The 23,750-nt window shown below is 43.0% G+C and overlaps 1 protein-coding gene across 2 annotated transcripts in view; it reads right to left on the bottom strand.

The window, feature by feature from the left end:
* F13A1 (coagulation factor XIII A chain) overlaps positions 1 to 13,171 on the bottom strand; it is a 184,333-nt gene extending 171,162 nt beyond the window's left edge. The window contains exons 1-2 of one of the 2 annotated variants that reach the window (XM_055262955.2): positions 12,930 to 13,171; positions 10,920 to 11,067 (exon numbers count right to left, since the gene is read on the bottom strand). In XM_055262955.2, the coding sequence (XP_055118930.2) occupies positions 10,920 to 11,049 (130 nt within the window). In that variant the 5' untranslated portion in view covers positions 11,050 to 11,067; positions 12,930 to 13,171. Of the gene's footprint in view, positions 1 to 10,919; positions 11,068 to 12,004; positions 12,031 to 12,929 lie in introns of those variants that run through there. The other variant, XM_063632444.1, reaches the window with a different exon arrangement.
* Between the last annotated feature and the right edge of the window lie 10,579 nt (positions 13,172 to 23,750).

Genomic DNA, 23,750 nt, shown 5'->3' with positions numbered 1-23,750 from the left:
CTGACATCTGCTTCCCTGTAATTTTTCTAACCATGGGTCCTCGTTCTGACTTCTAGATAAATATAGAATAAGTCCTCTTATTCATGTTATCTGGTACTCTCTAGGTATTTAAAGACTGCTCATAGGGTTTTTTTTTTTTTCTGAGTAAAACATTCTTCATTTATTTAACTGTTTGTTTGTTTGAGACAGAGTCTTGCTCCGTTGCCCAGACTGGAGTGCAGTGGCGCGATCTTGGCTCACTGCAACCTCTGCCTCCTGGGTTCAAGCAATCCTCCCCACCTCATCCTCCTGAGTAGCTGGGATTGCAGGCACTCACCACCATGCCCCGCTAATTTTTGTATTTTTTTTTTAATTTAGTAGAGACAGGTTTCACCTTGTTGGCCAGGCTGGTCTTGAACTCGTGGCCTCAGGTGATCCACCCGCTCAGCCTCCCAAAGCTAGGATTACAGGCGTGAGCCATCGCACCCAGCCTATTTAACATTTTTAAGAAGTTATTTCTAGAACTTTTATCCAACACTCTGTTTTGGAATATTTTCCATTTTGTCAATTTCTCTTTTGAAGTGTTATTTTCTGGAATTAAGTACATTACTCTAGTTGTGGTTTTTCTGTAAAAAAAAAAAAAAAAAAGAGACCATTACATCTTTTAAAATAAATAGTCTATTATTTCAGCTCAAGACATTATTAGTGTCTTAGATACTCTTAACTCACTGTTGACTTATATTATGCATCTGATAAAGCAAAACCCTTAAAACACTTTTTTTTTTCTTTTTTTTTTTTGAGACAGAGTCCTGCTCTGTTGCTCAGGCTGGAGTTCAGTGGTGCAGTTTCGGCTCACTGCAACTTCTGCCTCCTGGGTTCAAGCAATTGTCCTGTCTCAGCCTCTCAAGTTGCTGAGACCACAGGCTGACACCACCACACCTGGCTAATTTTTTTGTTTTTGTTTTTGTAGAGATGGGGTTTCACCATATTGGTCAGGCCAGTCTCGAACTCCTGACCTCAGGTAATCCATCTGCCTCAGCCTCCCTTAAAACACATTCTAATGTTATTTCTAGCAACAATGGATCAAAATTCAGTTGAGGCCCCTACAAGTCACCCACTCATGTTGCTATTTGGCTATATTTATTTGTGCAATTGTTTTCTTCTGTTTAGTTCGACGTTAAGACTTTGCATGTGTTAAATTTCTTCTTATTGAATTTGGTTCACTGTCCCATGCTCTTAAGATCATTTTAACCCCTAAGTATGCATTTAATATATTTAATATTCTCCCTAGCTTCTTGTCCTCTGGGAATGTTATGAGTGTGCTATTTTATGTTGCCACTCAAGACATGGGTATAAATGTTGATGAGGCAACTATCTAATAACTACTAGCTAAGGAAACGCACAGCAGTAAATGCTAAAATGTGGACAGATAATTAGGACACAGTGTCAGACATCTCTGACAAAGGAAGTAAAGAGTACTGAGGGGAGTATCAGGGAGGAACCCCTAACCCACATTTAGGGGGTGGAAAATAAGGAATTTCTCTGAAGGAAGTGAGACATAAGCAGTGAGCAAAAGAGGAGTCAGTTGTCCATGTGGAAAGGGAGGTGGAGAGGAATGCTTCAGGCGGAGAAAGAAGGATAGGTGAAGACTGAGGCAAGAGAGTGTGTAGTTGCTTAAGAAATTGAAAGATGACGATTGGCTGAAATGTATTAGTGGGAGCCACGGTGGAAGAGTAAGGAGGAGGCTGCTCATCATGCGAGCCTTGGAGACCATGCGAAGGAGTTTGGGTTTTAATTGCGTGGTGGATCCGGTGAAGAATCTGAAACAGCAAACTGACACGATTAGATTTATATATATATTTAAACTGCTTCTGGTGGCAGAGTGGAAGAGGGATTGCAAGGGGCAATGGTGGAAGCTGAACCCAGTTAGGAAGCTGTTGCAGTGTTCTGGGTGAGGGGCCACGTGAGTTTAGCCTGCATGTAGGGGTTCAAGGCACTGCTCCTCTGGTACTCCTGGATTTGCCTTCTCTACTTCTACCCTCCCTCCCTGCATGATAATGTGCCCCTGAAATGAGTCCTGCCTTGGCTTCCCAAGCAGCTCTACCTACAAGGCAAAGTAAAGCTGGAGAGGGAGAAATACTCAAGTGTTTCTTTGGTATCATTGGTATGTCTCATCCATCCTAGTTCTCATTGCAAATGAAAACCTGGCTTTCCAGCTTTACATCCTAGCCTAGTGTGCCTGGTTAATGTCTAGTGAGACTGGTTAGTCAGTCCATCATGGCATAGTGCTAGTTTTATGGAATATTGACAGGTATTGGAAGAATTAGAGCTCTGTGGTTAAACCAGTGTGGAAAATGCTGGCCTAACCAAAGCTGATCAGGATTCTTTACTGAAGCATTCATGTGAGACTTTAATATGCTGATGGACACCACAGATATCCTAGAGGGGCAATGGTTTCCAAACGTAAGTGACTACGGAGACTTTTTTCTTTGGAGATCTGCATTTTTCAGAATATGTTTTTGGAAATGCTTCACTACTTACTAATTGTGCAGCCTCAGAAGTTATTTAATCTCTCTGAGCCTCAGTTTTCTTATCTTTAACATGGGAATGAAGTACCTATCGTATAGAGTGGCTGACACCAAGTACTTTCTTTTTTTTTTTTTTTTTGAGACAGAATCTCGCTCTGTCACCCAGGCTGGAGTGCAGTGGCGCGATCTCGGCTCACTGCAGGCTCCGCCCCCCGGGGTTCACGCCATTCTCCTGCCTCAGCCTCCTGAGTAGCTGGGTCTATAGGCACCCGCCACCTCGCCCAGCTAATTTTTTGTATTTTTAGTAGAGACGGGGTTTCACTGTGTTAGTCAGGATGGTCTCGATCTCCTGACCTTGTGATCCGCCTGCCTCGGCCTCCCAAAGTGCTGGGATTACAGGCGTGAGCCACCGCGCCCGGCCTTAATAAATGTTTATTATTATTATTGTTATTATCATTAAGAGAAGTAGAAGAGCATAGTAAGAGCATAGACTGTGGAGCCAGGCTGCCTGAACCCAAATCCCAACTCTCACTCACTGTCTTTGTGACCTTGGCAAGTTACATAAATGTCCTGTGCCTCAGTTTTCTCATCTGCAAAATGAAGTTGGTGCGAGGATTAAATGAGAAAATGCACCGAGTGCTGTATCATAGGGCCTGGTACATGGTAAATGCTCAGAAATTGATGGCAATAATAATCATAGTAGCACTGGGCATTTGGATGGGCCCTTAGGACCCATCATTAAGAAGTCAGGTATCTGAGAAGGCATGGTGTGAGGCTGGAATCTGAGCAATGGAAGTCACAAGGTAAAGAAGGCCCCTGGGAAGCTTTTTAGCAGTGCCTTCTAACCTTCCCAGGGAAGCATGCCCTTTTATACTCCTTGTCTTCTGAGCAGACAGGCTTGCTTTGAATTTCCACAGGTAAATAGAAAGCTTTTCTCCTCTTGATTCTCAGGAAACATCTGTCTTTTTTTTTTTTTTAAGTATTATCATTAATCTCTTTGTATTATCTTTATATAGGTGATTTTTCAGCCATGGGATTGTAATCCCCTTGAAGACTGGACAATGTCTTAATTATCTTGCTATAGTGCCTGGGGCAATGTGCAAAAATGCCACAGCAAATGTGCCTCCTTTCACTTAAACACCTTTTACCTGAAAATTTGGAGCTTAGAGTTGATCATTCATTTCAAAATAAATTATCTCATTTACTGTAGGATTAACCATAGGTGTCCTTTAAATGTCATTTACCATTTTATTCTCAAAATATGCTAGTTTCAGGACATATATATAGTTGAAGGTATGATGTGGGAATTTATAACATAAGACCTCCAGATCAGTAGTTTTGTTTCACACTGGAACAAAATACTGTCTTTCTAGCCTGCTTATATGTTGATAACAAAGAGAGAGAAAAAGGGTGCTGATTAACGCCTTTGAGAATAGAAAACCTAAGTCAAAAAAAAAAAAAAGACAAAACCTCAGCTCATGGGTTTATAGTTTTTTCACAGTGGAAACAAACATATATATATATATATCATGAATATATTTATATATAATATATAAAAACATATTGTTTATATATTATATATTGTTCATATAAATTATATGTAATATATTACATATGTTTATATTATATAATGATATAAACAAATAATATATTACAAATATATATTGTTTATAAATTATATATTATTTATATCTTTATATATTATATATTATTTATATATAATAGATATAAGCAAACATATATTTGTTTATATATTTGTTTGTTTTCACTATGAAAAAACTATAAACCCATGAGTTTGGTTTTTAAAAATATATTGTTTACATATATAATATATACTTTTTATAATTATTTACATATAATATATTGTTTACATATTATAGGCAATATATTTACATATGATATATGTGTATATATATTATATATAAGCAAACTTTTTATATATATATAAAGTTATATGTATAAAACAAAATTTATTTCATTGCCCATGAGTCAGCCACCCACAGGTCAACCAAGTATTTGGTTCTTATGACAGTTGATAATATCAATTGTTTTAAATTATATCATCTATATTGGTATACTTTTGACATTTAATTCTAAGCATGATGTTTTTTAACATGTTACTTTTTCTAAGTGATCTTTAATACTCTGTTGCAATATCACTTTAACAAGCCAATGTCTCAGGAAAAACATAAAACCACAGTGGTACTATAAGTGGGGAAAAACTAAGGCAGTGATAAGTAAAACTTTCCTGTATAATCTCTTAAAAGTCCGTCTTGGGGGCCGGGCGCGGTGGCTCACGCCTGTAATCCCAGCACTTTGGGAGGCCGAGGCGGGCAGATCACGAGGTCAAGAGATGGAGACCACGGTGAAACCCCGTCTCTACTAAAAATACAAAAAATTAGCCGGGCGTGGTGGCGGGCGCCTCTAGTCTCAGCTACTCGGAGAGGCTGAGGCAGGAGAATGGCGTGAACCCGGGAGGCGGAGCTTGCAGTGAGCCGAGATTGCGCCATTGCACTCCAGCTTGGGCAACAGAACGAGACTCCGTCTCAAAAAAAATAAAATAAAATAAAATAAAATAAAATAAAATAAAATAAAATAAAATAAATAAATAAAATAAAATAAAAAATAAAATACAACAAATAAAATAAAATAAAAATAAAATAAAATAAAACTTGGCTAAGAAGTGGAAGATTAAAAGCTACACAGAGAGGTTGAGAGTTTAAAGAAATAATGTTCCAGACTGTAGTCGAATGGAAAAGACATGAGGAAGCTTAACGGGTTGTCCAAAGTTTTGGGGATAGAGGTGAGGTCCCCAATACCACTGATTAAACAAAATTTATTTCATTGCCCATGAGTCAGCCACACACAGGTCAACCAAGTATTTGGTTCTTATAACAGCTGATAGTATCGAAGACTCTGAAGATGACTGTCATGAAATATGAACATAAACATAAAAATATCATTGTTCATTCCATTGTCCATTTTGCCTAGGAAATGTCCCTTGCCATGGAGTGTGTTGTAGCAAGCACTGATTAATCTAGCAGATTGATTTTTGCTTTGTTTATTGGGTTAACAAGACAGTTTAGATGGGAAAAGCGTTATCATCATCCAGGCTCCATTTGCCACAAACAGGAAATGAATTTGCTTCCCCTGTCCAAGCCCAGTTCCTGGCAAAATGGAACAGCTCATTGCTAAGCTGCCTTTTTTTTTTTTGAGATACTGTAGCTAGAAACTTGGCAGCTCGCTCTTTCAAAGTGACAGCTTTCAAACTGTCTACCTAACACAATTTAGCCTAATTCCAAACATATCGGAAAATGGACTGTTAAAGAACAGAAAAAAATCTCCGGAGGACCAACTGCCTCCCTGTCCTCCTACTCTTTTTCTAATATGAAAAAAATGTAAATTATTGTTTCCCTAGGTTGTAAAATATTCTTCAGAGAATGATTATACCTGTCACAGATGGGATCTTGAAATAAGTTAAATGTTTAGGTTTATATACTAGGAATTCCCTGGTGAACTGAATTCTCCATGCAATTTTTGGTAATATTATTACTAAACTATAAGCATAAATGCTATCCATGAGAAACTGGTTTATTTATTTAAAAAAACAACAGGAAAAATAACTCTTTCTCACATTTCTTTTGGGTACCTAGAATTTTAACATGTCCTTAATTAGAATGATTAAAAGCATTTTCTTAAGTGGCTTAATTTATAAAGTGCTGTTATTAATACGTCCTGGAACCTATAATGTTGAAGGATTGCTCAGGTGCTCAGAGGAAGCTGGAACAAGAGAAATGAGCCCCATACCTCCAGGGGCTAAAATCCCTCTGTTCTATTCCTCTTCTAGCCTGGAGTATCTCCACAGCTTCCAAACGTGTCTCCTGTTCTCCATTTTCTCCTTACACTTTTTTTTTTTTTTTTTTTTTTTGAAACAGAGTCTTGGTCTTGTCACCCAGGCTGGAGTGCAATGGCACAATCTCGGCTCACTGCAACCTCCACCTCCCAGGTTCAAGTGATTCTCCTGCCTCAGCCTCCCAAATAGCTGGGATTACAGGCACCCACCACCACACCAGGCTAATTTTTGTATTTTTAGTAGAGACAGGGTTTCACCATGTTGGCCAGGCTGGTCTCGAACTCCTGACCTGGTGATCTGCCCACCTCGGCCTCCCAAAGTGCTGGGATTACAAGCATGAGCCACACCGTGCCCGGCCCTCCCTACCACTTTGTAAAGCATAATTCTGATTATGTATTTCTGCTAATTAGAATCTTTCTCAGGTCTCCCATTATCTGCAGGAGGAAAGCAAGATCCCCAAGGCCTGTTATGGTGTGATGCCTGCCATCTTTTCCCAGGCCTATATCTTCTCTTTCATCCTTTAGTCACTCCTCTCTTGCAATATACTGTTCCCTCTACTGCAAACACTTTTCCATGTGCTTGCCTGTCAGGAACACTCATGCTCATCCTCTAAGTCTCAGCTCCAATATCCTTGCATCAGGAAGCCCTCCTCCATCCTCTTCCCCACTCCACCACACCACTAGACATTGATTTCTGTTATTTCACTGCAATTTGCATAAATCACAGTCACAGTCTTTATTACACTGAATTGCAATGATCTTTTATTTATTTTGTCTTCTACACTGAGAGTTTCTTGAGGCCAGGGACTAACTCAACTTTATGTCCCAAGGGGCAGCCTGGAGCAGCTCCTGACACATATGTGAAAACCAGTGTATATTTTTCAGGAACTGAATGAAAGGAGGAACTGCTGCTGGACAATAGCATTTCTCAGTCATACACTGAATGCCTCTTAGTCTCTCAGTAACCTTCAATCCAGAGAGGTTTACTCTGCGCAAAGAGGAGGTTTATCATTAATTGGTTGATTTAATTCTGACAAGGAGTGGTGGGATGGAGGAGATTCTTAGAAAGGTATAAGACCCCATTAGCCTGAAAAACTACTAGAACCCAGTTTTGAAATAGGGCCAGGCTTGCTTTCCAGTTTTAATTCAATACATTAGAACTGTCAAATGATTCCAATTACTGCTACAAATGGTCACCTATTGTTAACAACATAGAGCCAAAGCAGACCGACAACATAAGGTTTCTTCTGGAATGTTACATTTCCAGCTACGCATAACCTTTCAGACCAGGAAGGCAGTGGAGAGATTTTTCAGAAACACCAACTAAGCCTGCAGAACAGTCTATTAGAAATTGATACAAATCCAAATCCGAGGAGATCGTCTCAGTACCTTTCCCGGCTACAACTGAATTCAAAGGGTGACATTAAAGATGCCTAAAATCATGCAAAGATGTCAAATGCTACCACTGACTGGCTGGTTCCACCTCTGGGATTTCCGTGCCTACATCAAATATTTCATTTTTTTTCTTGAATATCATGGTGTGTATGAGAGGAAACTTACATGAGTTTATACATTTCAAAATATAGATTTTACCAAAATAATTCTTAACCAAATGTTACCAAAGCCATGACTTAAGGGCATTATATACACTCAGTATACCTTATAACACCGTGTATATCACACACAGTGATGGGCAAGGCTCACTGCTACAGAACTATTAGCAATGAAAAACTTGCCATTTCCCCCCTTTTCCTCTTCTTGCCTCTCTGCATTTCTCAGTCAGAATTACAGGAGCAGCTTGCTAACTGGAAGAGTGGCCACTGAAAAAAATGGGGACAAGGGTTTAACTTGGGGCTGGTGTTCCCGGAGCCAGTCATCATCCGCAGATTGGTAACCGCGGATGCAAGGCCTCTTAGAGGCCACTAGTGGCCACTGGGTGAACTGCATGAAGATGGCATTTTAAAAATGAGTGACTGTGCTTTCTAAGGTTTAGTCGCTTAGCAAATTTCGTACCTTAGTGACTTGGAGAAAACTTGATATATAGTGCCAGAAAACCTGCTTTTAGAACAATTAAATATAAATCTGAAATGCAAAAGGTAACCAGGAGATAGACCTCCTTGCTCAGATGGTTTGTGTGCTGGTGTGTGTGTGTGTGTGTGCATATATATATATAGTTTTTTTCCCGTCCTTCTCATCTGGGACTTGCTGTCATGATTCTGGGCTTCAGAAACCGTATCCCCAGAGCATGTAACACTTATCTTGTCTGTGAAAAATATTAAATGAATGCATATATATGAAATCTGGAGCTCGTTATTAATAATAAATTATAATGCCACTAGAGCTATGAGTCATTCAATTCACAAGTGATTGACTGTTTGTTCATTCATTCTACAGTCACTGGACATTCATATTCCTATGCCGGTGCCTCTAATGGATATCCCAGAATGTCACTTGGGTTGTGGACGCATATGTCTGCCAAGTAAATAATGACTGATTTTTTCAGAGTAATTCAGTTATGCTGCTCCCCACCAGTGCCTCCAGAAATCAACAAAAGCAGTAATCCTCGATTTTTTTTTCTTAATTGGCCTACCTGCACATGTTCTCTGACAGTTTTAATGTCTCACTAGCAGCATTTTGTTCAGATGTCAGATTTATGGAGGCTACAGGACGTACATATTCCCCATAGGAACAAGTATTCCCTGGAGTGTTTTCCTGACCTTGCTGGGGTATGATAAGTTGCACATTCCCAGTCAGTGAACACTTACTTATTGGTCACGTGCTGTGGGTCAGACTAGATCACAGACAGTGCTCACTAGATGCTTGTGACAATCTGTGAAGTAGGCATTGCTTCCTTTTTGCTGATGGAGAAACTGAGGCTTGGGCACCTATATGACTTTCCCAGAGTGAGCAAGAAGTGGCAGATGTGGAACAGGAAGCCAGGTCTTCTGCCTCTGCTCTCTGCTTCCCTGCACTGCCTTTGTAGAGGTTCCCGTTTTTCCCAATCCTGGCAAGGGTGGCTGTGTCCTGACTCCTCATGTGGCGAGGGCGGCTGTGTCTTTACTCCTCCTGTTCTTACTGCCCACTTCTTCCAGTGCCTACACCCCCTTTCCAGGGGCCCAGAGTCTTTTGTGCCACAGGGGAATTTTGCTAGAAGATGGAATACACAAAGGCAACCTGCTTAATAATTTGGTATCTGTAGGCTTTTCAATTTTATTTGCATTCTTAAAAAGACTCGTAGACTGGGCAAGCAGTGAATATCAACTGCTTACCTTCAGCCTCTATTTCCTAATCTATAACATGGGGATGAGGATTCATTGATTAGCAAGTCCTCTTAAACTCAGTTCTGTGGCTGTCAAGGTGGGGTTTTAGAGAGTGGCACCCAGCTGGGAGACAGACTTCAGAACTACAAGTTCATCTTAGCCCCTCAAACTCTGCCACCTGACTGAAGATGCCCTTCTGTTCTGTGAACTTCTTTTCCCAAACTTGGATGGTACTGGATACCTCCCTGATTTCACTATTTGATATCAAATCATCTAGTGTGACAGTAACACAATGACACCAGTCCACAACACCTGGGCAGGCGTCTGGCTTGCTGGATAAACTGCACTTCCCCTTTCCCTTTGCTGTATGGAGAGCTGCATCAATCTGGGCTTTCAGGCATTGGTCTCCTTCTAATGAGGGGAATCGACCACACAGCTCCAGCATGACCATGCTCACCCATCCCAGCAAATAAGTGTTTATCCCCAGTGAAACCCAGCACAGAACACCCTTAGGAGTAAAATTGGATTTTGGTGCATGAATGCTATTGACTAAAAAGGCTCCCTGCTCAGTGCCACTCAGGGACATGAGTCTGAATGTCCCTGCCATGGCCCAGGGGAATGATGTCTGTATCACCAAACCAGTGCTGGCACCTGGGCCTTGTCACCACTGACGGGGCTGAGAGGAGGTCAGCTGCCGGCTGCTGTACCCGGAACAGGTTTCTAGGGACCAGGCAGAGGCAAGAGGCTGGGGAAGCAGTTTGCCTTGCCAGCTTACCAGGCTGCTCTGGAGAGAAATAGAGGGCTTCTATCTCTATTACTGTCAGAGTCTGGCACTTCTCCCCAGCTCTGAAATTCACAGCAATGGATGGAGGAGGGAGGAGGGAGAAGGAAGGAGGTGCAAGCCAGACAATCAAAACAGCCACAATATTTTGGAAGTGGAATATTCCAGCTAGAGAAAATTCTCTAAAGCATTGAGCAGTAGGGCTGGAAGAGGCCCTAGCTAATCCAGCACTCTGGTTTTGTAGAGGAAATAGTTGAGAGGCAGAAAGACAAAGCAACTTCCCTGAGGTTACAAGGTCAGTAAGTGGCAGAACTGGGACAAGGCTCTGGGTCTCTGGTGCTTTCACCACTTAAAAGAATGCTTTCGCTTCCTTCCTTTATAAAACCAGAGATTGGCAGGGGGCTTCCTTTTGTGGGAACCCCAGTGGAGACAGAGGATGTTTACCTGCAAGGAAGAGGGGCCAGGGCCCGGCTATGCCTGGACCCAGAGCGGTGGGGGGCGGGGGTATTATGCTCATACCTTGCAGGTTGACGCCCCGGGGCACCAGGCCCTGAAGCTCCACTGTGGGCAGATCATCTTCCGCCGCGTTAGAGTTATTGGGTGGAACTGCTCTCCTGCCTCCAAAGGCAGTCCTGGAAGTTTCTGACATTCTTGACTTTACAAGGTCCTTCAGAAAAAAAAAAAGGAAGACAACAGAAAAGGCATGTAACATGAGTAACATTTGAGACAAGGATTCCAAAATAGAGAAACAGACATATCTGTGTGTGATAGCACTTGAGCAACACATTTTGCGGTTTGCATAAATAAAAACTGAGAAGTGGCAGCAAGGATTAATCTAATGATGGAATACAGTTCCCCAAGGATCTTGGGGGAGATTTTGTATGTGTCAAAACATAAGGAAAGCAGAAGAAAAGGGGCTTATTCAAAGAAATATAAAAATTAAAAGATTTTTGGAGACCCAGATTCCCCCACCCTCCATAATCCTACAGCAGCATCTTCACAAGACATGTTTCCTGTTATATGCATGCGCTGTATCTATGTTCATTTCGTACAGATTTATGAGATTATAAGTCACTTTTAAGAATAAATGCACACAACCATGTCCAGATAAATGTTGTCTTCTAAAGCATGTACATTTGCAATTCAATTCAACCAATATTTATTGAAGGCCTACGACATGCCAGGCTGTGATCTAGGTACATGGGATACATCAGAGAACAAAACAGAAGTTTTGCTCTGATAGATTATAGTCTGATAGGGTTAGGGTGGAGCCCAAGAAGAGCCGTAAGTAAATCCATTTAGGGGTGAGGAGGTAGGAACTGCTTTGGAAACAGGGCCACATGGAGGAGGATAAGGAGGTGGAGAGGCTGGGCATGCAATTTTAAATAGGGCTATCAATAGGCTTAGGAAGTCAGGGTTGCCAACATTTCGCATTCCCCAAGCCTGCTTCCCCTTCCCTTGGAGCTTGTGCAGGCACTGAGCCAGTTTAAACAACACACACCTGATGGTCAGTGCCCAATAAGTACTTGTTGACCAAATGACCAAATGAAGGGGGACTTTGTTTCTGGGCCCAGTGAAGCTTCCCCCTTGATCCCCTGGATTACCCAGTCATGACTCCTGGCGACTTGGCTATTTTCAAAAACCAGGCACACCCCCAGGAGATGAAGAGTCCCCATTACAGAGGCCACCAGAGTAGAGAGATGGTTCCAGAGACATGTGGAGCACTAACAACATGCTGGAGAAAAGACAACCACGCCGAAGGTGTTTGGTCTGAGAAGGAGACAGGAGTGTTTGGATGCATAAGGTGTGAATAGGTATCCATAAGTATAGATAAATATATTTACAGTCACTGGTGAGCTGAGGGGGGAAGGGAGGGAGAAGAGAGAAAAAGGGTTAATGATAGGGAGAAGGCTGAGAGAGCCATTCTGTGGTGGGAAATACTGAAGGTAGGCTGTGGCATTTCTAGGGGTGCAGAACAGTGCACTGCTAAGGGGGAGAAGGGGGGGAGCCCCAGGTGCACGCCTGGCTGGGTGAGTGCGGCGGGCAGGAGCCCTCGCTCCTGGGCGGGTCTAAGGAGGAGAAGTGGCTGAAGTTCAGCTCCAAATTGGGATGGAGGAAGGCGATGCGCAGGAGTGGGGAGCCAAGCCGGCGGGGTTCCAGCCTAGCAGGCCGTTCTCGCTTGGCCCCACTCCCTCCACCTTTTGGGTTCCAGCTCCATAATCTGCTCCCTGAGGAAAGGGGGCTTGTCCCTCGGGGAAGCACCTCCAACTCCCCCACCCCATTTGGTGGCATTCTAAGCAAGCAAGGGCTTCAGGAGAGCTTCAGGAGAGCCTGAGCGAAGTCCCGCTCAGAAGCTGGGCTGAGCAGGTGCGGGGTTGGTGGCGGGAAGCCAGGATTGGGCAAGTGGAGCTGCCTGTGACCGGCGCTACAGGGCCCAGAGCAAGCCGCTTGCTGGTTCAACCAGGAAACGAGGTGCAGAAGGTGGACGCAGCGGGCCCTGGCTCACAGGATGCAGGGGCGGCGGCTTACCTGCAGGCGCTCCCCTCCAGAGGTGCCCTCGCGTGGGCTTGCTCTGTGCGCCTCGGGGACTTCCTCAAACGGGCTCCGGAAAGACAAGGCAGTTGGCTTTAAATAACTTCCTAAGAGGAGCCCTCACCCTCCTCCCCTGTCCCACAGGGTTTTCTCCTCCCCCTTCTCCACAGCTGGAGCCAGTAAGGGAGCTCTGAAGATTTTCTATTTACTTCATCTGGCCTGTTATCCCGGCAGGTGCCCCCTTCTCTCCCACTTACCCCTCTGACTCGCAATTTCCCATTCCGGCTTCTCCTCCACATCCCCACCCCTAGATCTGCCCCCCCCCCACCCCCACCAGTTGCTGGGAGTACCAGGCAAGGGGCCCTGCAGTGCCAGGAAGTCCCCACCCGTCCCCTTTGGTCAGAGGGTCTGGGAGGGTCTCCTTTACAAAGGAATGCTTTTGCCTGGCAGGTAGGCTGCTACTGTGGCTTGGCAGGAGGGGGGTCTGCCCTCCCACAGACAGGTCACACAGACAGTTGTGACCATGCATGCAGTGAGAGCAACGTGTCCCTCCTGTGCAAATAAGGCATGGTCTGCATTCCTGAATCATCCCAGAGCCACGGCCACCGCCTAACCACAAGACTTCCTGCAGGAATGGGATGCCTAGCCCCAAGGAAGATGAGTAAACATCTGTAATAGTGCCATGCAGATTAGAAAATAACACTTGGTTTTCTCTGAAAATCATTTCAGTGCATGTTCAACAGTTAGAGAGAGAGAAAATTTTCCCCCTAAAATTTTAATTTTTTCTTTTACTCTTTCTTTCTTTTCTTTCTTTCTTTTTTTTCTTTCTTTCTTTTTCTTTCTTTCTTTCTTTCTTTCTTTCTTTCTTTCTTTCTTTCTTTCTTTCGTCTTTCAGATGGAGTCTTGCTCTGTTGCAAAGGCTGGAGTGCAAGCTCCACCTCCCGGGTTCAAGTGATTCTCCTGCCTCAGCCTCCCAAGTACTACAGGTGCATGCCACCATGCATGTCTAAAAATGTCTAAAAATTTTTAGACACCCAGATGTCTAAAAATACAAAATTTTTGTATTTTTAGTAGAGATGGGGCTTTACCATGTTGGCCAGGCTGGTCTCGAACTTCTGACCTCAGGTGATCCACCCTCCTTGGCTTCCCAAAGTGTTGGGATTACAGGCGTGAGCCACTGCACCCAGTCAAACATGGCTATTTCTAACCTTCTTTACTGTCTTGAGATTTCTGACCCTGCCACTCAATCTCCCAACGTTATAGAGAAGAAAAAAAAAGATGCCATTGGTTAGAAATTCTCTCAATTTTCTGCTACCAATCTATGAACCCGCCTGCAACCTTATCCATCTTTTCCTCTTTCTTCTTGTTACTGAAGTTGGAAAGGTCCCTCCTCCCTCTGCATCTCCAAACCAGGCTTGTATGTTGCCTTGTTCTCCAGGGCTTTGCTGTGTCTCCATGGCTTTGCTGTGTCTCTTATCCACTCTTCCTCTTGTAGCTTCAAGCTCCTGCTTGCTAATACTGTGTCTTCTCAGCATTCATGCAATTTCAGATCTCTTCAGTATTTTTTTAAAAACCTCCCCAACCTATGTCCCCCCTCCTGCTGTTACTCCTCCTCTCCTCCCCTTCATCACTAAGTTTCTGCCATCTGGCTTCCGCCTCATCTACTGAAAGTGGAGGTCACGGTCTCCAAGGCCTGTGCTCAGGCCAAAAGACAAGATTCAGTTCTTATTTACCTGACCTATTGGAAGCATTGAACTCTCTTTGAAGGTATTTTTCCTAGGCCTCCTTGACATTGAACACGCTGCAGTTTCCTCCAGTGCAGCGCAATATTCCTCGATTGTCTCAGGACCTCCCATTGTTTTCAAGTTCCATCTATATCCTGACACTTCCCAAATCTGGGTCTTTAGCCAGGATCTCTTCCAGAATTGCAGACTCCACTATCTAAGTGCCTACTGGCTATCCTCATTTCTCACATCCCAGTGACAACACACACTCATCATGTCTACCATGAGATATATCACTTTCCCTGAAAACCTGGTGCATCTCAGGAGTTCCCTACCTCAATGAATACCATCACTTTGCACGCAGGTGGCACACCAGACACATGGGCATCATTCTTGAGGCTTCCTTTTTTCTCAAGGATCAAATCCGATCCTTGAGCAAATATTTTCCATCCTACCTCTTAAACAGCCCTTGAATCTACCCTTGTATGTACCCCTTTCCAGTCCATTCTCTACAGTGCAGTCAGAATGAGCATTTCAGGGCTAAAATCCGAAATCAAATTATTTGCACAAAGGCCTTATATGGCTACTTCTCTTTGCTTTTTGGATAGATTGCAAGCTGAAACTGACAAGGCCCTATACAAGCTGGACCCTGTCTCTAGCACTGCTCTTTCCCTCAGCACTCATACAATTTGAGGTCTCCAGTATTTTTAAAAAACCTCCCCAATACCAATCTACCCTCCCCGCCTTCCACTGTTGTTTCTCCTCTCTTCATCACTAAGCTTCTGCCATTTGGCTTCCATCTTTCTTCCCTACCATCTTCCTCTGCCATCTTTCTTCCCTGCCCAGTCTCCCTCCACTGACTCCCCAGATGTCTTGCAAGGAGTTTGCCTTGTTGTAGTGCTCCTCACACTGCATGATCATTTTCTGTTTCCTTGGCTGTACCCGCACTAGACTACAAAAAGGTAGGGACTCCAGCCAGAGTTCACTGGAGAGAGGCTGCTGACCACTTAACTATCCAAAGGCCATCTTTGCCACATTCCTTGCTGAGTGCTAGAGAAAGACCCTAAAGATGTCTAGCACTGCTTCCCCTCAGCATTCATACAATTTCAGGTCACCTCAGTATTTTTTTAAACCCTCCCCCAATCCCTAACTATCATATTCTCATAGTTCTCCTGGCAAACATCAAATCTGAGTGTGCAGAATTCCAAGATAACCTCACCCATGTAGGGTTGGAGGATGAGCAGCCACCCTTGTACCCTTCAGATGAGGTTACGCAGATGCCAGGTACCCCCAGGACTTGGAGTTGAGTTGTGCATTCAGAACAGGATTGTCACCCTCACAACCACCTCCACAGTGTCACTTTTGGCCTTAGACTAATTATTGGCTGTGTGAACATACACACACAGTGGTGGGCTTTCTGACTTCCCCAAACCACTAACCTCAAAAGCATCATAAAAGCAATGGCTTTCCTTGTGCTAAACGAAGTTGATAAAAATGTGTCCAAGGCACCAAACCCTAAAATGTGGTTGAAGCCCATTCATTTTACAGGGCATTTCCTCATGGTTATATGGCTGAGACATCAGAACAAAGGTTTCTGGTCACACAATGAATCTTGAACTGAGCTAGGGATGCAACTTCCACAGGCACATAGGCTCTGAGGTCCTTAAGGATGGGATGGTGTCTTTTATTTCTGAATGCCCCTTGCCTGGCATGGAGGTGGAACCATGTAAATATTTAAGGAATGTAACAAATGGGGTTCATCCAGGAAAACAAAAACCACTTTAGGTCTTTCTAAAAGAAAGAATTTAAGGCAGGGGATTGGTTACACAGGTGAGAGAAGAGACAAGAAACCAAACAGGAGAAGGTGAGTCAACTCCACAATTAGCAACAGCAAAGAGGAGTTGGTGTCGTCGTAGTGGGAGGGCTGAGGGTAGGTCAGGCACTGGAACCGTGTGATCCTGTCTGGTGGGAGCTTTAGGTCCCATAATTCCAAGAAACACTGTCTAAGGTCAAGGGGGAGGGAAGAATTATCCTAGCTTGTCCCTTTCTTCCCGCTCCCTCTCCCTCCCTTGTCTGCCATTTTGCTGAACGCCACTAGAATCAGTTGACAAAGGACTCTGGAAAATACTGCCTGCAAAGTTAGCCCCACCACTCCTGTGTTGGGGGCCCCAAGGCTACTCCCAGGTTCTATGATTCACTAGGAGGACTCACCAGACTCGGCCACCCACATGGCTATGATCAGATACAAATGTACATATATTATATATTCTACACGATAAATCATGACGAAAAGATACAAATCCAAATCAGCAGAGAAAAGGCACTTGGGAAAGTCCAGAGGACCAGGCAGAAGCTTCCAAAGCTCCTGTCCTAATCAAGGCACATGGGCTGTGCCTCCCAACCCTGGCAATGAGTTGCAACACTTATGTAATGTCATCTGCCGGAGATGCTCACCAGAGGCTCAGTGCTCAGGGTGTTTATGGGGGTCTGGTCACATAGGAACCCTCTACCCAACTCACAGCCATTTTCCAGACTCCCTGAAGGAAGCAGGTGTCAAGCATGAGCCACAATTTTTGTACAGTTTAGACCCAGCCAGCCCCACTTGTCAGTTAGGGAACAGTGGGAAGACTCCTGAAGTCCAAGTTCCCAGATGCCAGACAAGGGCCAATCTTGCAAGTAGGGCTTTCTAAGCCAGTTTCAGGTTTGCTATGTTAACTCTTTTCTGCATCCGTACAGGGAAAGGGTGAGGAAAGGCTCTCTGGGCAAACAGTTCCAGGACTGCCACAACACACTGTGCTCTTTCGTCGTGGCATGGCCAGTCCCTCACATGAGATGTCAATAGGCCTGGAGCACGAGGAGACTCCATTGAGAACGTCACAAGGGTAATCCAGTTCTGTCCCTACTTTCTTGGCCTTACCAGCTCAGCATGAGACCTCCAAGGAGATGTGAACTCCCTCTGGCTGCACGGGCCTGGGCATACCTTCTCACTCTTCTGCGGCTGAAGGGGTCACCCCATTGCCTCCCCAAGAAGCAGGGTAAAAATTCCTAAACACATCACTTTGGGATCCCGGCATCTGTCAGAAATATATAGCAAACTTTGGGAGTTGTGAGTAAACAGAAAATACGTGGGAGGAGGGATTCCGGCTCCCCTTACCTTGATCCTTTAATTCTGAGTTTTCATTTCTATGATATTGACACTTTTCTCTACAGTCTCTCCAGACAAACCATCTTTCTCCTACTTGGCAATACCCAAGGAGCAGACCGTATTTGCTCAGGCAATGAATTTTCTGGCAAACTCTATTTGATTTACATGCAAAACTTCACATCTCAAACAAACAAAAAAACCCAGTCATGTCTGGACGCTGCTGGTTTTTTCCAGCTGAACAAGACCTGGATTTTGTTGGTTATAGATGTAATTCCGGAGGGAGGTGAGTAGATATATTAATAACAACTGGCCTTGTTCAAAGATGCCAGACCCTCTGACATGAATGACCCAAGTTCGTCTCTTGGGAGAGTCTTTCTCCTCCACTGCCCTTGATCCTGTAGGAGCTGGAGAAAACTTTCCACTCCAGATGGAGGTGTCCTGGGGGAGAGGATGGAAGGGAGGCTGGGTGGGCAGTTTGTAGTCAAGTTCTAGCCACAGTAGTGAACAGTGGGTGAAGGCAAGTGGCCCTCTGTATCCACACACATATTTTTTGAAGCCTCACAAGAGTTTTCACAAAGTCTGGCAATGACATTTTAAAAGGAATTTATAAAGCATCATCGCAGTTTCCACCACAATAGGGCATGGGATCTAAGACAGGACCATGCCTCCAACAGCCTCTTTTCCTTCTTCTTTCAGGAGAGATAAAAACCCATGCCAGGGACAGCTCCAGATGGCAGGAGTTTTCTCTTTGCTTTGGCTTCCCTGGGCATAGTCCACTCTTGCCAGGGATCTACAATCACCTGTAATCTACCTTCCCGAGGAGCAGTGATGGATTGCTGGGGGCTGCCTCACGTCATGGCAGGCAAATGGAAGAAAGCTGTTCTTGCCTTAGGAAAGAAAGATTTAACTAATGCACCCACCAACTTACAGTGAATATCTCTGTCTTTTAAAAAAATTATTTTTAATTCTGGTAAAATACACATACAATTTATAATCTTAACCACTGTTCAGTGTACAATTCAGTAGTGTTAAGGCTATTCATGGTATTGTATGACCAACTCCAGAATGTTTCTGTCTTGCAAAACTGAAACTCGGTTTCCATTAAACAACTCTCTGTGAGTACGTGTGTCTGGCTATAAATTTGTGAGTGTATATGTCTGTCTGTATGTGACTGTGCATACATCTGTGTGAGTGTGTCTGAGTATCTGTGTGTATGGGTATTTCTCTGTATTTATGCCTCTGTGTGTATGCATTGTCTATGTGAGTGTATGTGTCTGTTTGTGAGTGTGTGCACATCTGTGTGAGCAAGTGTGCCATGCATATGAGTGACTATGCAGGTGGAAGGGAAGGACTGAGGAAGCACTGAGGGTTTAGCTCCAGAAAACTTTCTCCACTGGCTTCCTAACTCCTCCAGAGTCCTGATGGAGTTTAAGGAGACTCCAAGAAATTTTTAAGCTTGAAAAGACTTTATAAAACATGACGAAGGGTCAACTAGAACTAGATCTGTTACAGATAAAGATTTTTCAAGTTTAAAGGAAAGAAATTTCATAAAAAATGAAAAATTCATAAAAAAAGAAAATTTCATAAAAAATGTTAAAAACACCCACAGCAGGGAGAGACATCAGTTATGCCAGCCTCACTGCATACGACACAGATGCGTGCATGGTTTAATTCAATACTTTTCCTTAAGTGAAGCAAGAGACCCCACATCCACCCATCCCAAGTATCTCACTTTGCCAGAGGAAAAATTCAACGATAACAAAACATTATGAAAAAAATTAGTAATTAAAGTAACACAGCAATGTGTGTGAACAAAATAATCAATAAAACTGAAACCTAATAGTAATTCCACAAATTTATTACAAAGTTATTAATTTAAAGAGTGGTGGCAATTGAAAACCACAACCAACATGAGATAATGGGGATGCTATACAAACAATGCTTGCTTCAGTAAAACTATGAGAATGCTGACTAGATGTGTATGCACATATGTGTACGTGTGTGTGTGTGTGCGTACAAGTACGGTGGGAGCTTTGGAGTGTTCCCAAGGGTAATATGGCAGCCAGAGTTTGAATCTACTTACTATCTATGTAACCTTGGGCACATTACTTAACCTCACCTGTAAAATGGTGATCATAATAATGTATACTTCACCAGATTATGAAGATCTAAGAAGAGAATACCTATAAAAAGGTTTGTGCAGTCCCTGGCAAGAAGCTAGCTCTAAATAAATATTACCAGTGATGGTATGTGTACACTGGACAACCTTCACTCATCCATGATGAATATTTTAACTTTTTATAAGTTATTATCTGTATTTTCTCATTATCATCCTCATATCAGGGAAGTGAATATTTAAGTTGCTAATAATTTTGGATAATTTGAAGAGGCCATTATCAGCATTTATTGCAGTATTTTCAGTCTAAGATCTCTTCAAGAGTTTCATGTGCAATTCATGCTTGTCAAGGGGTGAGATTAATAATTGACTGGTTGTGGTTGTATATTTGAGGATATGTATATGTAAGGGTCTATTTCTTTCTTTTTTTTTTTTTTTGAGACGGAGTGGGATTACAGGCGCCCGCCACCATGCCAGGCTAATTTTTGTATTTTTAGTAGAGACGGGGTTCCACCGTGTTAGCCAAGATGGGCTCGATCTCCTGACCTCGTGATCCGCTTGCCTCAGCCTCCCAAAGTGCTGGGATTATAGGCGTGAACCACCGCGCCCGGCCAAAGCCTTCCATTTTTAAGCTATATAAGAAAGGTGTCTGGGGAGTGGGTCAGAGAATGATTTTATTTGATATATGCCAAGTGAAGGGACCAGCTTCCACATAGTTGCCAGTTCTTTCTGGAAGCCCACATCCAGGTAGGCTTCCTGGGCAGACCCACGGACATCTCACCAAACTCTTCTAATGAGGTCTGTGGATATGGGCCAGCAGGGTGCCCTTGTCTATGGCAGACCCTTGCCCAAGAGTGCTGCTGCCCTCTGTTGTAGTCACACAACTGCACCTTCTTGCTGATGAGGTGCAGCACTAACACCAGGCCAGAAATGGAAGGGACATGATGTCGGCCGGAGTCTTCCTAACAGCAGAACTTCTGGATAATGATCTATGAATTTCTAAGGCAAGCCAAAGGCCATTGCATAACCGCATGTGTGGGTGCTAAAACAGCCAAAGAAAGGGGCAAGTTCTCCTTTCTTTGCTGCTCCCTCAGCAATTTCTGCAGTGAAGTTTCAGATAACTGTGCCAGAGCCCTTCCTGTGAAAGTGTTTCGTGTTAATGCATTTCTCCTCTCACAGTGGTAACTATAAGTGGTTAAAATAGCATCAGAAATACTAACTCTATCATATGGACATATATCATGATTCACTAAAAATATTTCCCACAATGCAGTTTTAACTTAAACAAAAGTTGCTTATATACACGTGTGTGTGTGCATGTGTGTATTAATAAATATATTAATAAATATAGACAGTGTAACTTACCCAGAAGAGTTCCTTATGCCTATGTTCTGAAAAAGACAGCACAGATGCCCAAAAATATAAGACATTTTATAAGGGGCTTTTAGTGGTCCAAGATTCTCCTGCTGGCTTCTTATGAGTGATAATGATCTAGAATTCCCCAAAAAGCCAAAAAGAAGTCTTCTAACAGCCATGACTTAATAAAGTCCATTGTCCCTGATTATTCAAATTCCTTCTGATTGTTCTATCTGATTTCATGATCATAAAGCCTACGAAAACTTTCTGTTCTGGGAAACAGAATCAATAATGTTTTATAAGCTTAACTGTGTGATATGATGTGATGTTGTGTTTTATGGAATTGGACATGGCCTATGTCCATGTATTTCTCTACTATATTTTCACCTTGTATGCAACCTCCTGTGATACCATTTATATATATATGTGTGTGTGTGTGTGTGTATCTGCTATATATATATGCTCGCTCTCTCTCTCTCTCTCTCTATATATATATATATATACACACACACACGCACACATATTCTAGCTAGGTATGGCTTTACGTAGTACTTTCTTAAACATTCTCCCTCAAACCTGAAGGGTTCTTTAATGATTGTGTTCATTTATTCATTTGGGATTAGCTAGTTTCCAAGGATGGATCAACCATCCATGCCTCCCGGTATTCCCAGCCATGCGTAGTCCCCTTCCACAGTGAATCTGGCTTCAACCAACAGGGTGCAGTGGAAGTGGCCCTATGCCAGTTCTCCACCTAAGCTATATGATGTCCTAACAGCTGTCTTTTCATGCTTTTAGAACCCTTAACAAACATTAAGAAGTCTAGCTACACTCCTGGAGTCCAGCTAACATGGAGAAACCATACAGAGCGGCCACATGGAGCGGTGGGGACATGAGAATGTGCAGGGAGGGAGATGAGTCCAGCTGCCTCATAATCCTACCAGAGCCCAGGCATCAGCCATCTCTGCCAATCTGCAGCACGAGTGAGGATGTGAGTGTGCCACCTGGCAAGTGGATCCTATGGCCCCAGTCAAGGAGCTGCAGCTGATGGTGCATGGAGCAGAGAGAAACTGCCCTGCTGAGCCCTGCCAAAATCATAAAATTGTGAGCAATAAAACAAAGTACACCATGGAATACTATGCAGCCATAAAAAATGATGAGTTCGTGTCCTTTGTAGGGACATGGATGAAACTGGAAAACATCATTCTCAGTAAACTATCGCAAGGACAAAAAACCAAACACCGCATGTTCTCACTCATAGGTGGGAATTGAACAATGAGAACTCATGGACACAGGAAGGGGAACACCACGCTCCGGGGACTGTTGTGGGGTGGGGGGAGGGGGGAGGGACAGCATTAGGAGATACACCTAATGCTAAATGACGAGTTAATGGGTGCAGGAAATCAACATGGCACATGGATACATATGTAACAAACCTGCACATTGTGCACATGTACCCTAAAACCCTAAAGTATAATAAAAAAAAAAAAAACAAAAAACAAAGTGGCTGTTATTTTAATCCACTAAGATTTGGGATAGTGTGTTACATTGCAATAAATAACTGAGACACATTAATCTAATAAATATTTATCTAACCTACTGTTTATAATAGTAATACAACACTAATATTGAATATGCTATAATATATAGCAATTTAATTAATATGGTAATATTTATCTATCTACTATTGGCAGACTTTGTGATGAATAAGAAATTATATATCTATCTTTAAGGCCTGCAGTCAAGAAGGGGAAACTATATTACAAGCTAGTATTTTGGAATTTCATCAACAAGTCTGTTTCCATGATTTAATAGACTTCAAAATATTCTGTGTTTTGCTCCTGTAACAAATATGTTCCTTATGGACCTAATCTGGCATATAATATATAATGCACAAAAATACAAGTTAATTAATGAATTAAAGTCAGTGGAATCTCTTATGTCAGTGAAAGCAATATGGTTGCTGACCAAAAAAAGGAAGTAAAGGTTTTTAGTGAATTATATATGCACCACTGGTTTTTATTTCACCTTTATCTTAAACACTTAAGTCACTCTTAAGTCACTCACTTAAACTTTGGCTTCTGAGGCTGAGAGCCACATAAAAGGGAGCACTAAATAACTGCAAGTGTAAAGAATGATTTGTGCTCCCTAAAATGCTTTATTCATACAAGGGAACTGAGGCTTGGAGAGGCAAAGGGGCTTGCTCATAATCACACAGCTGGTACATTACAGATTTCAGACTCAAATTGACATTTTTAAAGCCAAGTTCATTGTCTCGGCTAAAGTACACCTTCACCAACCTCCTATCTTTCTCTTACTCAAAATTTCCCTTCAAATCTACACATTCCAAGATCTCTCTTAGAGCTGGGCCCATGGTGCTCCTGGAAGACATGATTGGATTTCTCCACACCCCCGAGCAGTGTAGGCCCAGGTCTTCTGGTGCAGGGGATGGGGACATTAGAATGTGGCAGCTGGCTGGT

The sequence above is a fragment of the Symphalangus syndactylus genome, chromosome 23 (assembly GCF_028878055.3).
Source record: "Symphalangus syndactylus isolate Jambi chromosome 23, NHGRI_mSymSyn1-v2.1_pri, whole genome shotgun sequence".
Lineage (NCBI taxonomy): Eukaryota > Metazoa > Chordata > Mammalia > Primates > Hylobatidae > Symphalangus > Symphalangus syndactylus.
Note: the sequence above shows the minus strand (reverse complement) of the source record. Positions and strands in the feature narration are given on the sequence as shown.